Below are 14,176 nucleotides of genomic sequence, written 5' to 3'. Positions count from 1 at the left end.
ATAGATCCAGACAAACAAGCAATCTTGTCCTAATCTGCTTTCACCTGCCTGTGAAAGGACGATCAGAATTATCACTTGGAGGCCAAAGTCTCTCTCAACCTGCGAAGATGCTAAACAATCACTTTCTAAAAACTGATCATCTAAACAAATGACAGTGTTCAGCTTCTCAATCGCAAGAACCCAATGGCAACGCTGACTGACAGCAGCCTATAAACAAAGTGCACTGGGCAGGGCATCTATATCTGGCTCCCAGCCTCAGCACAGGCCTTAGATGGGAAGTCAGGTCATCTCCTAGTCTATTTCTACAGGCGTAAAGCAAGGGACTGAGTTACAGAGTCCCCTCCTGAAAGAACTTTATTTAACTTGGATGTACTTCTAAGACTTTAATCCAGCTTGCTCTGCAACTCTACTGCTTTAATTCTTTTCCTATTTCTGTCAGTTTCACCAATAACCAACTCTCAAACATCCGAGGTCCCATTAAGCTCACTTGGCCAAGACACTTTTTAAAAAATCAAGAAAAATAAAGCTAATAAGGAACAAAACTTAAGGCATTTTTTTTTTTATTTCAGCCAAGGAATGATGCATGCTACAGATTAAACTTTACTTTTCCCCACTTGGTTTTTCAAAGAATACCACCATTTCAACCCCCAATGAACATGGCACTTGTTTCTTTCTTCCCCTTCTAATTTATTCCAGATTTTCAAGTGTTTTCTTCAGTAACGATGCTTTCTCCTGCAGCTCGGGTCTGCTGTCTGTCTCCATAGTAGCTAATGACTCGATAAGGAGCACTCTGCACTCAGATGTCAAACTTTCCCACTGTTTAGATTCTGAATAGAAAAAGAAGAAAAATAGAATCCTTACAGAATGAGCAAACACAAAAACTAAAGCTATTATTTCTGCTTTTCCTTCATACAACCTATCCCCCAAATAAATGCAATAAATGATAAAAGTCCTGTATGTGATAATCAGTTCGGTGGTTGTCTCAAAACCTAATTATTGACAATAATCTGAGAGCACGTCAGGGGTTACTGGTGGGCAAAGGCAATCTAGGGATCCTGGAGCACACAGTAACTAAAAAGCCATTAACAACACAAAAAAAACTCTTTATAAAATATGCTCAGCAAAAAATAATCTTCAATAGATTTCCCGATTGGGGCACCTGGTTGGCTCAGTGGTTGAGCACCTGCCTTTGGCTCAGGGAAACCGGGGTCCCAGGATCAAGTCCCACACTGGGCTCCCCACAGGGAACCTGCTTCTCCCTTTGCCTGTGTCTCTGCCTCTCTCTCTCTGTGTCTCTCATGAATGAATAAATAAATTTTTTTTTTTAATTTCCCAATTGCAAAGTCAGTCTGAACAGATGACTTTATTACGATGCTCTTTAAAGCACCAGAGATCTATACACATACTGAAAATTTTAGAAACTCAGAAAGTATACCAGATCCTAAATCTTGTCTGAGGTTCTGCTACTTTCTACTGATACGGTTTCAAACAAGTTGTCTTGCTGCTTGGCCTCATTTTCCTCATCTACAATACATTCGTACATATCTGGCTGTGAAAATTCAGTGATGTGACTCGGTGCCTAGCTTTTATTTCAACAAGGAAAAGGAGATAATGAGATGTGTAGCGTTACTGAGTCTAAAAGGCCTGCTTCATGGAAGCTTACAAAAGGTCTTTTAATTGCTAAGCAAAGAGAGCAGTAGAAATAGCAAATATACAAGACTCTAGAGAAAACTGTTCCATCTTCTCCTAGTCTCTCTCTTCAGGAGTAAAGCCAGATCTATGGGCTTAGAATAATTAAAAAACAAGAGAGAGAGAGAAAAGCGGCCTCCTTTGGAATACACTGCTGGAGAAAATGAGAGCATTTTCTTTTACCACTAGAAGAAATCTGCTTATTGATAAAAGATTTAAAAAAAAAATGGAAAACAGGAAAAAAAAAACAACAAAACCTAAGATTAAGAAAACTGCTGTCAAATTTGATGACCTGTATAGATAAGCATTAAAAATGTTTTCCCAACTGCACTCTTCACTATCACTCTTTGCTCACATGTGTATAGTTAGCTCCACTTGGCCACTGTCAACTACACACCGTAAGTAACCCAGATTAAATCAGGAGTCATGGTGGAAACAAAACTTGATTATTTTAAGATAACTATAGCTTCATAATACATTACAGGTATATAAAATAAAAGAGTATCAAATTTAAACACTTAATAAAAGGTAAAGGTTCTAGCTTTGTATATTTACTCAAAGGTACATATACTAATGTGTATTTCAGAATATATGCTTATTAAAAATAAAAACAGAAAAACATTCCTAGAACATTTGCCATAAAGGATTCTGGCTTTCTGATCCTCCAATAAGAAGAATCAAAAACTCACCTTCAAGTTTTTTAAGCAGTAATTCTATCACAGATAAAGCTTCTGTTCTCACAGATGAGTAGGTCTTATTTTCTAAGAAGAAAATCAAATAGCTCACATTATTTTATATGCCTTACAAACTGAACCTCCAAGATTAAGCTAGTGTTGCTGCAAGAAAGATATTTAGAAATTACAAATTCAGGGAGAAATAACATCTGTTCTTAAGTAAGCTTCACTTTGCTCATTACCATCAAATACTTAAAATGTGTTACATGTCCATATTTCTTCTTTAAAAAAACTGTCACACAAATATACCAATCATCACAACAAATGGCAATATTAAAGAACCCATTTTAGAAGAGAGAAATCAAAGGACATTACCTTTGAGGACACTACCTCAAACACAGAGTTGTCTTCACATGATGCCTAAGAAAGGTCTTTAGGTTTGCATGACTTGCGCATTTTATCAGAGAACATCACACAACCCCGATGGTTAAGGGCAATCAGGGACATGACAAAGACTAGTGTCTTAGCTGCCGGTTTTTTATTCGAAAGAATGCTACTTCCAAGAGGTGCAACTGAAACAGGATTCCCTGGTGTCTATTCTAGTCACAGCATCTAGTTCAGAGTGAAACTGTCTACCAAAAAAATTAATACACAACCATACCTGAGGCAAGGAAAGCACAATATGAGCTTATAACATCATTTTTATGCTACTAAGTACAGAGGTGCCTAAAGGGATGACAGTGACCTGCCAATAAGACATAGGAGTCAGTTTAAAGGAGCCAAATCTGGAACAATCTGAGCAAAAATTAATTATAAACTGGGGGGGGGGGCACAAATCAGTACTGCTAACAGATAAATAAAGAGGTAAGTGGAGGTGGGATCTTGTTTACAAGAGGATGCCAACTGCCAAGTGGCAGATAGTGAAGAAACTGCCAGAGTTGGAAAATCACATTAGTAAAAATTGGTTCAGGGAAAAACCATCGATGCATGCTAAGTCTAAAGAGGGTATTTTGAAGAGAAGCAGTGTATCTGCATGGTCTTGGGGTAACTGCTCTCTCTGCTGGTTAGACACAGTTTAGAAGAGGAGTGGAGCATCTGGTCTTAAAGAGTCTTCCCAAAGACAGCTAATCAGACACAAGGGAGAAAAATAGTAACTATACAATAAAGAAAACTGAGTAGTACCTTAACCAGGTAATCAAAATTAACATCGCCAAGCAGGGCAGATGAACACTATGTGCCTCTTGAGGAGAGAGGACACAGCATCACTTTCAGAGTATGCCCGGCTGGGAACTCCTAACCTGGATCTAATCATGAGGAAACATCAAACGAACACCAAGGGATCCCTGGGTGGCGCAGCGGTTTGGCGCCTGCCTTTGGCCCAGGGTGTGATCCTGGGGACTCGGGATCGAGTCCCACGTCGGGCTCCCGGTGCATGGAGCCTGCTTCTCCCTCTGCCTATGTCTCTGCCTCTCTCTCTCTCTCTCTGTAACTATCATAAACAAAAAAAAAAAAAAAAAAAAAAACACCAAATGAGAAACATTCTAGTTAAAAACAGGGGGAAGGGCTTTTCTTCAAAATTGTCCATGTCATGTGAGATAAAGGAAGGCTGAGGAAGTGTTCTAGATTCAAGGAAACTAAAAAGACAGGACAGCTAAATTCAATAAATGATCTTGGATGCCTTGCTGAAGGGGAGGGGGGAAAGTCTACAAAAGAACATTGTTGAATCAAACGGAAACCTGAAATATGAATGATAAAAATCTGATTAAACTCACTCCATCAGTGTTATCCTACCTACAGCTGTTACCTGTACTGTGGTTGTAACAGAGAGGGCACACTGAAGAACCCAGGAGTAAAGGGCAATATACTGTCAAATGGTTCAAGTAAAAAAGATATGTATACAGAGGTACAAATGATGAAGTAAATGGGACAAAATATTAACAGGTGATTTCGGGTAAAAGATATACAGGTATTATATGTACTATTACTGCAACTTCTCTGTAAGTTTGAAATTATTTCCAAATAAAAGTTAAAAAAATTTGTATCACAAATATATTCCTAATCTAGGGGTTAAAAATCCTAAATTACAGTTCTAGATTAATATACCACAGTGTCAGCCGCCCAGGGGGCTCAGCAGTTTAGCGCCACCTTCAGCCCAGTGTGTAATCCTAGAGACCTGGGATCAAGTCCCACGTTGGGCTCCCTGCATGGAGCCTGCTTCTCCCTCTGCCTGTGTCTCTCTGCCTCTCATGATTAAATAAAATAAATCTTTTCCAAAAAAAAAAAGGATTAAAAAAAAATATACACACACACACACACACACACACACACACACTACACACATATACATACACCACAGTCTGGGGACACATGTCAAGTATATGAAGTAGTTCAGCAGCTGTTCCATAAATCTAGCTCCTAGCAGAAGGGAGGGAGTATCTCTGAAGCTTCACTTCTTGAGGTTTAAAATTAGGACAAGTTCTTAACAATCTCAGTTCATCACACTCACCTAAAGAATATGTGATTGATTTACAAGTTTCAAGGAGAATTTCAGCCAAAGCCTCAGGATCTGCATGTTCTTCTTCCAAAAGCATTAATCTATACAAATCAAAAAGCAAGATACAAATTGGTAGCTATTCAGAAACACTCCAAAACCTGTCTGGCACAAACAATTTCTATCTGCATGCATCACTTTATAATGTCACTTCAGTTTTTCAGTTCTAAGATTTAAAAGAATTCCATTGATCAGCCATAAGATGCTAAGGGGGGGGGGGGGAGGGCCAAAGAGAGGACTGAACTATGAAGAAAATTACCCCTGAAAAAAGGCATTCATTGACTGCAGGACTCCGAGCTGCACTTGCCACGTGCTCAGTTTTAGCCGTTCACACATCAGCTTGCACAGCTCCCAACGGTAACACCCTGGGGAAAACAGAATGGTCCAGAGCGGGACAGCAAGTGTGCAGGAACAAGGGACAGAGCAGGTGAGGGACACAGGAAGGGAGGACAGAGAGAAATTGGAGCAGAAAAGGAAATAGGGACAGAGAAAGGAGAGCGGGAAAAAAATAATATTACAAATGCCTTTAATTAAAGCCATGAAATCTCAAAAAAACTTCAGCATGACTTTGCACCCAATTCCCAAGTTTCCCTGATGAGGACCATCCCCCACCACCCCCATAAAGGGTCCTACATAACAGTTCATAAATGTTCCTTCTCCAAGGAACTAACACAGAATCTTAATGACACTACCTGTCAGGTACCCCAAGTGATCGCCAAAGAAAGCAGAACTCTGGAGGCAGAGAACACAACTCTGGACACTCACAAGCTTCTGCACAGGGCAGGCTTATCATGAGGCAAAACACTTTATTCCAAACATGTTATACCAACTGTACTTGTTATAATTATATAATTAATATTATGCTAACTCATGAAAAAGAGTACAAAACTCAACAAAGTACTCATTCCTTAAATGCTGCAAAATTTACTAAGGTTCACAAATGTAAAATTGCATGGTGGTAAAAGTCAAGAGTTTTGCACTTATTTCCTAAGAGACTGTAAGTTCTTTTTCTGCTCTAAAGAAACAGAACCCAGAAATTATAGATGCCATGTTACAAGTAAGATATACATAAGAAGCCAATATGGAACAGTTAAACTCTCAAAGGCCATGGCCCACCCCTCAATGCATATGAGTGGGCATTCCTACACCTTATATGAAAATAAACCACTTTGTGTGTGTGTGTCTGTTGGCATTTCCATAGAATTCCCTACTTTAACCTTTCTACCTATAAAGAAAAGTCAGGAGTCCTAATGGTATCAAATAAAGTGGGCTTCAGCTGTAGTCCTCAACATGATACCAAGAAATAAGACCATTTAACAAATCTCCGTCTTTCAGAAAGTCCTTCCAATACAGAGCAAATACTGGATAACACTCACACAAAAACCAGCAAGGCTCAGAGACAGCTTTAAGTCTGAGTTTAGACATATCCAATCCCGAAGGACCAGCAATGCTCTGGATAATGTTTGAGAATACAGATGTTCAGCAGGGTACACAGCCAGCACGAGGTGAACTTAGGAGCTGCATCGTCCCGAGTCTAAGGCCCTCAGAACTAACTACAACCTAAATCAATAACCAAGGTTTAGTAGTTATTCACTTAATCCTTTGGAAATATACATTCAATTTAAATATCTCTCAGAAAGTTTCTTCGTGAAATACAGATTTCACTTGTTTACTGAAGATCTGGAAACAAAGGTCTTTAATTTCAAGATAAAAAGAACCCACTCATACAGATTCCTCACAACAGAGCATTTAGATTAACAGAATTCTTTTAATGGCCAAACTATCTACATCAAATTTATCATGATTGTTATAGGTTGATCTGTGTCCCCAAATTCACAGGTCGAAGTCTCAATGCCAGAGTACATCAGAATGTGACTGTACCGAAAGCCAGGCATGGGATCTTTAAAGAGGTCATCAGGGTGGGCCCTAATCCAGTCTGACTGGTGTCCTTCTAAGAAGGGATTAGGTCACAGACACTGACAGCCATTTACAAGCCAGAGAGAGAGGTTTCAGGAAGAAGCCAACACTGCCAACACCTTAATCTCAGGCTCCCAGCCTCCAGAACCATGAAAAAAATCATTTCTGTTGCTGAAGCCACCCAGTCAGTGGTGCTCTGTTATAGGAACAGCCCTCACCAACCAGACACAGTAGTCAGAGATCACCTGCTAAGGTAGGAGTGCAATTTACACTGGATTCGTACTACTCATCAGTCAAGCTCTATAAGAAATAGTAATTATAATCTGTCGCAAAGAACATCCTCTCCCACTCAGTAACCTATGGTTACGGCACTTCTTCAAATGTAGTTTCTGTGCTTACGTTGGGTCTCCACATTTCGGGGCCAGGCTTTGCCCAGGCTCTCAAAGGCTCCCAGCAGACACTCAAGCTGCAGCTCCTTTTCCTTCTCATTCTCATCTTCATTTTTGGTTGTCCGAACACCAGTGCTTTCAGGTGAATTCTAGGATGTATTATTAAAGCAAAGGAAAGCAAAATTTATTTTCCCTCAAAATTACAGGTATACTACAAAACAATCACGGTGCCAGAGGAGATGTTAACCAAGAATTAAATGCAAAATTCTCTAGCATGGGTTTTCCTGTTTGTAAAAGGAATTTGTTACAGAAATACTATACCTCTCTAATGAATTTGGAAAATCCTTTAAAGGAATCTGTTAGAGGAAAGGTGACCCCCCCAAAAAAATACCATAAGTACACTTATTTTAAGTATAACATAAAAAGTATAACATTTAAGTAGAACATGGGATTAAAGATCCAAGAATTTGGTAATCATCTAAATCCAAACTCTTTCTTTTTAATATTTTTTTTTAATTTTTATTTATTTATGATAGGCACACAGTGAGAGAGAGAGAGGCAGAGACACAGGCAGAGGGAGAAGCAGGCTCCATGCACCGGGAGCCCGACGTGGGATTCGATCCCGGGTCTCCAGGATCGCGCCCTGGGCCAAAGGCAGGCGCCAAACCACTGCGCCACCCAGGGATCCCTCCAAACTCTTTCTTAATAAGAAAGGAAAATGAGCTGAGAAGTGACTCATCCAACTAGCTGGTGATATCATCAATTTAAAACACAAGTCTCCCAAATCCACATACAATCATCATGTAACAGAAATAATTTAAACAGCCTTTTTAGTGAAACAAAACTGCAGATTAGCAGCAATACAAGAAATAAAAAGTATTTCATGTTTCACAAAAAAATAAATGATAAACCACAACCTTCTTTCCCTGACCAAGTGCCTAACCTTTAAAAATGAGGACTTCATTTTCCAAATGAAACCAAAGTCTTTTTGATCAAAGTCCCTCAATATATGGCAGAGACAATTAGCGGTGACACACCGAGCCCCGTGTGCTCACTCTAGGATGCCTGGGGTGCCTTCTGCACATGCTTAAAAGGCAAAGCACATCATCACTACATCAGAGACTGTTCATTCGCTCCAGCACTCACTCCTGGAGCTCACTCATAGCCCCCACAGCCTCGAGCTTCCCGGCATGCAGGTTGAAACCCGTGAAATAAACTCCTCTTTCGGCTCTGTTTACAAAAACCACTCACTCTGTCCTCCTGCCACAGAGGGCAAATGGAAGCCTAGAGGACGCCTTCCCTAGCCTCCCACGCAGCAGGGTGCGGCTACCTGGCTGGGGACCGGCCAACGAAACAGAAGGGAGAGTGCCACGCAGCTCCAAGAATGTCCAAGAATTCTCCCCGAGAGAGAACGGACGTGCCTACTTGGACCCTTCATCCTTTCTTCACTCTTCTGCCATCACCACCTGGAAGGCAGTTACACCACGGACCACTGCGACAGTGGTCTGTTGCCCACACTGCAGGGACGGCGGAGCTAGCAGCTGTGAAGAGCCAGAACCCCTAAACTATTACCTGGCAGACAAACGTCTATCTTGTTTGAGGCCACGATATTTTGGGATTTTCTGCTATTTGCAGCCACACTAATCCTAGTAAAATTTGTAAACAGAATACCAGGAAAACCTTCCTACCTTTTCTTTCCTCTTTAAATTTTAGTTCTTAAGTATAAAGGAGACCTGAAAGGATACGGGCAGGTGATCATTACCTTCTTGATGAGAGGTATGACAATGTCAGAAAACTCCTGGAATCTGTCTTCTTTGGTGGCCTTCAAGACATCTGCCGCACAGCTGATTGCTACGATCTTGTACTTAAGATTCTCTCTGCAACACTCCTTCAGAACAGCCTGGAGAATTTCATTTGTGCTGGGTTGATTGGGCACAGGCTTTTCCAGCTCTGCACTACAGGATCCACAAAAACATCAGGACAGTTAATAAAGACTTCAGCTTTCAAAAAAAAAAAAAAAAAAAAGACTTCAGCTTTCAGGTTCAGTTTAAGAAATGGCATCTTCACTGAAAGAACATTTACCTGCACGCTGTCACCACACAGGCAACGGCTTTCAACAGCTCTTCCTACAGGGTTGAAAGATGAGGGAATGCTGTTAAGAACACGTGTGTCATTTACATTCTATGCACTATGACTACATTACCACAGGAATACTTAATAACCATGATGACAAAAATTAACCGGAGTCATTTTACTATTTAACGAGCATGTCCATAGAGTTTTACTCCAAACCACAAAAGCAGGACAAGTGTCTTCATCTCCATTTCATAAAGCCTAGAGACCTGACTTGCCCAAGGTCAACAGGTGGACGTGTCATTCACGGAATTCTGATTCCCAGTCCACCACTTCCTCTACAGCACTGTGCTGGCCACTACTGACTGTGACATCAAGCAGATCATGATATACTACCACAATCTCACCTTCCCACTGAGTGTTCACTTATAGTTATCCCACCGCCACCTCTGTGTATAATGTGACTAATTCATAGGCTTCAGAAATGGGCACCCTCAGCTCCAAATTTAGACACAGCTAGCCAGCCTTGCTACTCAATTTCACATGTGCCCAACCCTGATCTGTTTATAAGGTCAACAGGGACAAAATGGCGACCAAGTGATTAAGACTTCTCTTAGAAAGCTGAACATGATACATAAAAATCAATCCCCAGCATTACTATTACAATCCCCGTGTATTCAAAAACACACGGGTTACACTCTGATGAAATAGCATATTTAAGCAGGCAAAGTTTACCCAAAGCTTCCCATTGGCTAGGAAATCTGGTTCACAAAAACAATCCATCTGACATCCCACAAAACCAGATTCTACTTTTTAAAGAAAATGAAAGATGAAATCATAATCCTTTAAAGGATACCTTAAATTTAACTGGGCATGAATGGTTCCTTTACCTTTCCTGCCCATGTTCTTCCAGCTAGGCCTTGCAGTAATGCGGTCAGTATCATTCCCAGATATGGAGGTACTAGGGAGCTGGTTTGTTTTGCAATTGATGCCATGGCAATTGCACCCTGGGCTTTCATTTTCCAGGACTGAGACTGCAAAGCCTTCTGGGTAATGGTAATCAACTCCTGAAGGTATAACCGAATGCCACCAAAGGAACCTAGGTTATGGAAAGCAAAATTAAAGCAACTTTTAAGTGACAAAAAAAAATTAATGTTTTTCTTTTCCAAATCTGAAAAAAAAGTCAGTGACCATCAACAGTAATTCCCAATGGTTAGATCACACCACTCTGAAAGAGGGTAGTGCTGTGATACATCTTTACAGCAGCAGAACTTTACAAACTTGAATATGTCACAGAAGGGTGTCATGGTCATCATCTGTTTATACATGTGAAGGTAAAGTATGGAATGAAGAAGCATCACTCTAAAATAATACCCTAAGACAACATAAAATTACCACTCATTCATTCCCAACTCAAGTCAGTAAAGCTCTTCTTTGCTTGGGCAGAGGTTCTGCTCTGTCACATGGGCAGCAATGAGGGAGGAGAGAGAAGAGCTGAGTATCAACCTTGAGAATGCAGCAATTTGGATAGGCTTAAAACCAGACAGGACACATGCTGTTAAGGTCCTGGGAAAGTAACTATCGGAGTTTTATAAATGAAAAATAGGAGTAGAAACTCCAGCTGTGGTTGAATTTACAGGCGCTGTTTACTAACCAGGTACGTTTTCCTGCCACACTTCAGTCCATAAGTCACACTCTTCTTTCTCTGACTTCTCCTCATCAGCGATTTCATGCATGCCCAGAAATGCCAAAGGCAGCACTTCTTTGGCATGGTTCTTCAGTACATCAGGGCTGTACCGTCCAATAGCATGGACGGTCAAAGCACAAGAGGTCTTATAGACAGGTTCTAAAAAGGAGCAGAAATACAATAATCTTTATGATATTTACTGTTGTTAGGATAACTGATCTAAACAGATTGCTCAGCTTGCACCACAGTAAAACAAATCAGTAAAATCAATCAAATTCTCCTAGCAAAGCACATAATATCACAGAAGGCAAGAGCTGATTTGTATCGTTTTACTATATTGTTAACAACTAAATTAAAAATAATAAAAGGGCGCCTGGGTGGCTCAGTCCAATTCTTGATTTCAGTTCAGGTCATGATCTCAGGGTCATGAGATGGAGCCCTACCCTGCATCCGGCTCCTCACTCAGCATGGAGTCTGCTTCTCTCCCTCTCCCCTATGCCTCCTCCCACTCACACACTCTCTCACTAAAATAAATAAATCTTAAAAAGGAAAGAGAAGAGAGAGAAGAGAAGAGAAGAGAAGAGAAGAGAAGAGAAGAGAAGAGAAGAGAAGAGAGAAGAGAGAAGAGAGAAGAGAGAAGAGAGAAGAGAGAAGAGAGAAGAGAAGAGAAGAGAAGAGAAGAGAAGAGAAGAGAAGAGAAGAGAAGAGAAGAGAAGAGAAGAGAAATCAGTGAAGCATCTGCCTTTGGCTTGGGTTGTGATCTCAGAGTCCTGGGATCAAGCCCTGCATTGGGCTCCCTGCTCAGAGGGGAGGAGTCTGCTTCTCCCTCTCCTCCCCACTCATGCTCTCTCTCGCTAACTCTCTCTCTCTCTCTCTCTCAAATAAAATAAATAAAATATTTTTAAAAAATAATAGAAAATAAAAGGGTACCTTCTTTCTCCATGTACCAGCCATTGAGCTTCTGCAGGAGTTTCTCAGTGCTGCTATCCCGCGAGGTCTGAAAACGAAAACAATCCCTATTTATTTCTTTATAGTTATCAAAGTATAATTACTTTATTAAGTAAGAAATTCAACTCACCCGAACTAAATGGCCCATGGCAAACGCACAAGATTTCTGAATTACACTGTTCCGATCTGTCAAGCCACTAAGCAAAGCACTCATAAGTTTACCTATCAGAAATAATGAAGAAAAACCCGATACTTGGTTGACCAAATGTTCTTCTCTAGTTCCAGGATCAAAACAAACTAACTCTGCAATTAATATCTGATTTATTCCACGCTAGTTTAGAACCCTTGTATGTCACACGTGTAATATTCACTTATTCCTTTCATCCAATATAAAATTAAACACTAATCTGTGTCTAGAATATTGTGGGGTAAGTTGTAAAAATTAAGAGGTAAGTATATAAAGTTCATTAGCCTTATATGGGAGTCAATCCAAAAAGAGAAAAATACTGACGTAAAGTTAGGTATAAATGGTAAACAAATCCTACAAAATGGCAGATACGTTCACCTCCCTATAACCAGTAAGAATTAATCCAATATTTTAAAAATAGGAACACTTGCTAAACTTGATCATCCCTGCACCTCCTGCATGTGACAAAGAAACAAAGGTAGAAGGGGGAGTTTAAAGGGAGAAAAACCATACAGAAGATCACAAGTGTGTCTGAATGATATTTAATTTTTTTAAAAACCTTGTCACACAAGACATGGCCATACCAAAGTATCACCACACATGATTTTGACAAACTCACCTGAGTAAGGTGTTAGGTCCTGAGGACACTGAGTAGTTAATGACACAATGACACTGGCACAGCCTCCCTACAGGGTTACAAAGGCAAAGGTCTAAATTTGATGGTCACAATGGTCTCTCAAACCCTTTGTCTTATGTGTCAATGATTTAAAGATGAGAAATATATGAAGCCTAATAGTCCCTGCAGGATTCAATCTCGAAAGAGGAAGGTCCTTATTTTAAATTAGCAATGCAAAGATTTTCTTTCAAGGCTTCCAGCAGAAAGATGTGTGCTCTCAGACATGCTACAGGTAAGAAACAAAACTGAATCTTTTGGGATGGTCACATAGGTCATCTTAGCCATCCTTGTTCTAACATTTCCAATTCTAAAAATTTAATCAAAGGAAATAGCTTCAGATGTGTCCAAAGACATTCATCACAATGCTTTAATATCGAAACAGCTGAAAACCAATCAGATGTTCCTTGATGGACTAAAATAAATGATGCTACAGCCACACAGCAGAGTACCCTATAGCCATTAAAAAGGATGGTGTAGCAGACACATACGTGCACAGAAAAGAGACTGGAAGAAAACACTGGAATAGAAACAGCAATTACATCTGGGTGCTAAACTTTAATGGACAATCTTTAACTTTTTCCTGATCTATAAATGCTAAATTTTTAAATACAAGTATTAATTTTGTCAGGAGAAAAACTAAGAGTTGGCTTTTAAAGTGTGGAGACAGAGTTTGACCCTTGAAAGATCTTGGAGAGGAAGACATTTTTCTAGCCAAATACCGGTTGGCCTCTGTGAAAATGCTAATCACCACCTAAAACCACCGGTTCCTGATACCTACATGAGCATTTCCGTTAATAACTGACTGTGGCGGGGACCCAAAGGGCATGTACGTGGCAACCAGGGACAGAAATGATCCCAGTAAAAAAGTCAGACACTATTTATTGAATAAGTCACATGTTTTCTATTCTGAGTGAGTTACATATTTTAAGTTATTAGTGCAACCAGAGAAACAAAATGGTTAATGTAAAATATTATTAATTTTAGAGAGAAATATGAATTTCAAACATGATGGCAGTTATATTTTTATGGCCCCAACTAAAGGAGATGCAAATTCCTCTTGTGAAAAATACACTTACTTACCTTAGTTCCAAGACCCACACCACTTCTGATCAATTCACATAATCTAGGAACGAGCTCACCCAGCACCGACACGTCAAGATATTGCAGGCACTTTGGGAAAAGAATAAACATAAGGTTAACCTTAGAAAATGATGAAGTCAATACCACATCATCAATTAAAAGCTGCCATGTCAAGTATGTACGCACTGGATTTGACATGAAAAACTGCTGGTTTCATTCTGCACTGATTTCAACATAAAAACCATCATTTTACTACAAACAGAAAAACCATTCGTCAGTGGTTCAACATTAAAAACAAAACAAAA

General features: G+C 39.9%; 1 protein-coding gene across 8 annotated transcripts in view; it reads right to left on the bottom strand.

Annotated features, from left to right (window-relative positions):
- Nucleotides 1–543: 543 nt before the first annotated feature.
- ECPAS (Ecm29 proteasome adaptor and scaffold) overlaps nucleotides 544–14,176 on the bottom strand; it is a 101,865-nt gene continuing 88,232 nt past the window's right edge. For all 8 annotated transcript variants that reach the window (XM_055301644.1, XM_055301640.1, XM_055301641.1 and 5 more), the window contains 13 exons: nucleotides 13,872–13,961; nucleotides 12,735–12,801; nucleotides 12,059–12,150; nucleotides 11,911–11,977; nucleotides 10,948–11,139; nucleotides 10,184–10,392; nucleotides 9,303–9,346; nucleotides 8,983–9,175; nucleotides 7,231–7,369; nucleotides 5,174–5,279; nucleotides 4,870–4,958; nucleotides 2,379–2,450; nucleotides 544–827 (listed from right to left, as the gene is read on the bottom strand). In XM_055301644.1, the coding sequence (XP_055157619.1) occupies nucleotides 688–827; nucleotides 2,379–2,450; nucleotides 4,870–4,958; nucleotides 5,174–5,279; nucleotides 7,231–7,369; nucleotides 8,983–9,175; nucleotides 9,303–9,346; nucleotides 10,184–10,392; nucleotides 10,948–11,139; nucleotides 11,911–11,977; nucleotides 12,059–12,150; nucleotides 12,735–12,801; nucleotides 13,872–13,961 (1,500 nt within the window). In that variant the 3' untranslated portion in view covers nucleotides 544–687. The remainder of the gene's footprint in view (nucleotides 828–2,378; nucleotides 2,451–4,869; nucleotides 4,959–5,173; nucleotides 5,280–7,230; nucleotides 7,370–8,982; nucleotides 9,176–9,302; nucleotides 9,347–10,183; nucleotides 10,393–10,947; nucleotides 11,140–11,910; nucleotides 11,978–12,058; nucleotides 12,151–12,734; nucleotides 12,802–13,871; nucleotides 13,962–14,176) is intronic.

This window comes from Nyctereutes procyonoides, unplaced genomic scaffold, assembly GCF_905146905.1.
Source record: "Nyctereutes procyonoides isolate TBG_1078 unplaced genomic scaffold, NYPRO_anot_genome, whole genome shotgun sequence".
NCBI classification, from domain to species: Eukaryota; Metazoa; Chordata; class Mammalia; order Carnivora; family Canidae; genus Nyctereutes; species Nyctereutes procyonoides.
This window is presented reverse-complemented; position numbering and strand designations above follow the sequence as displayed.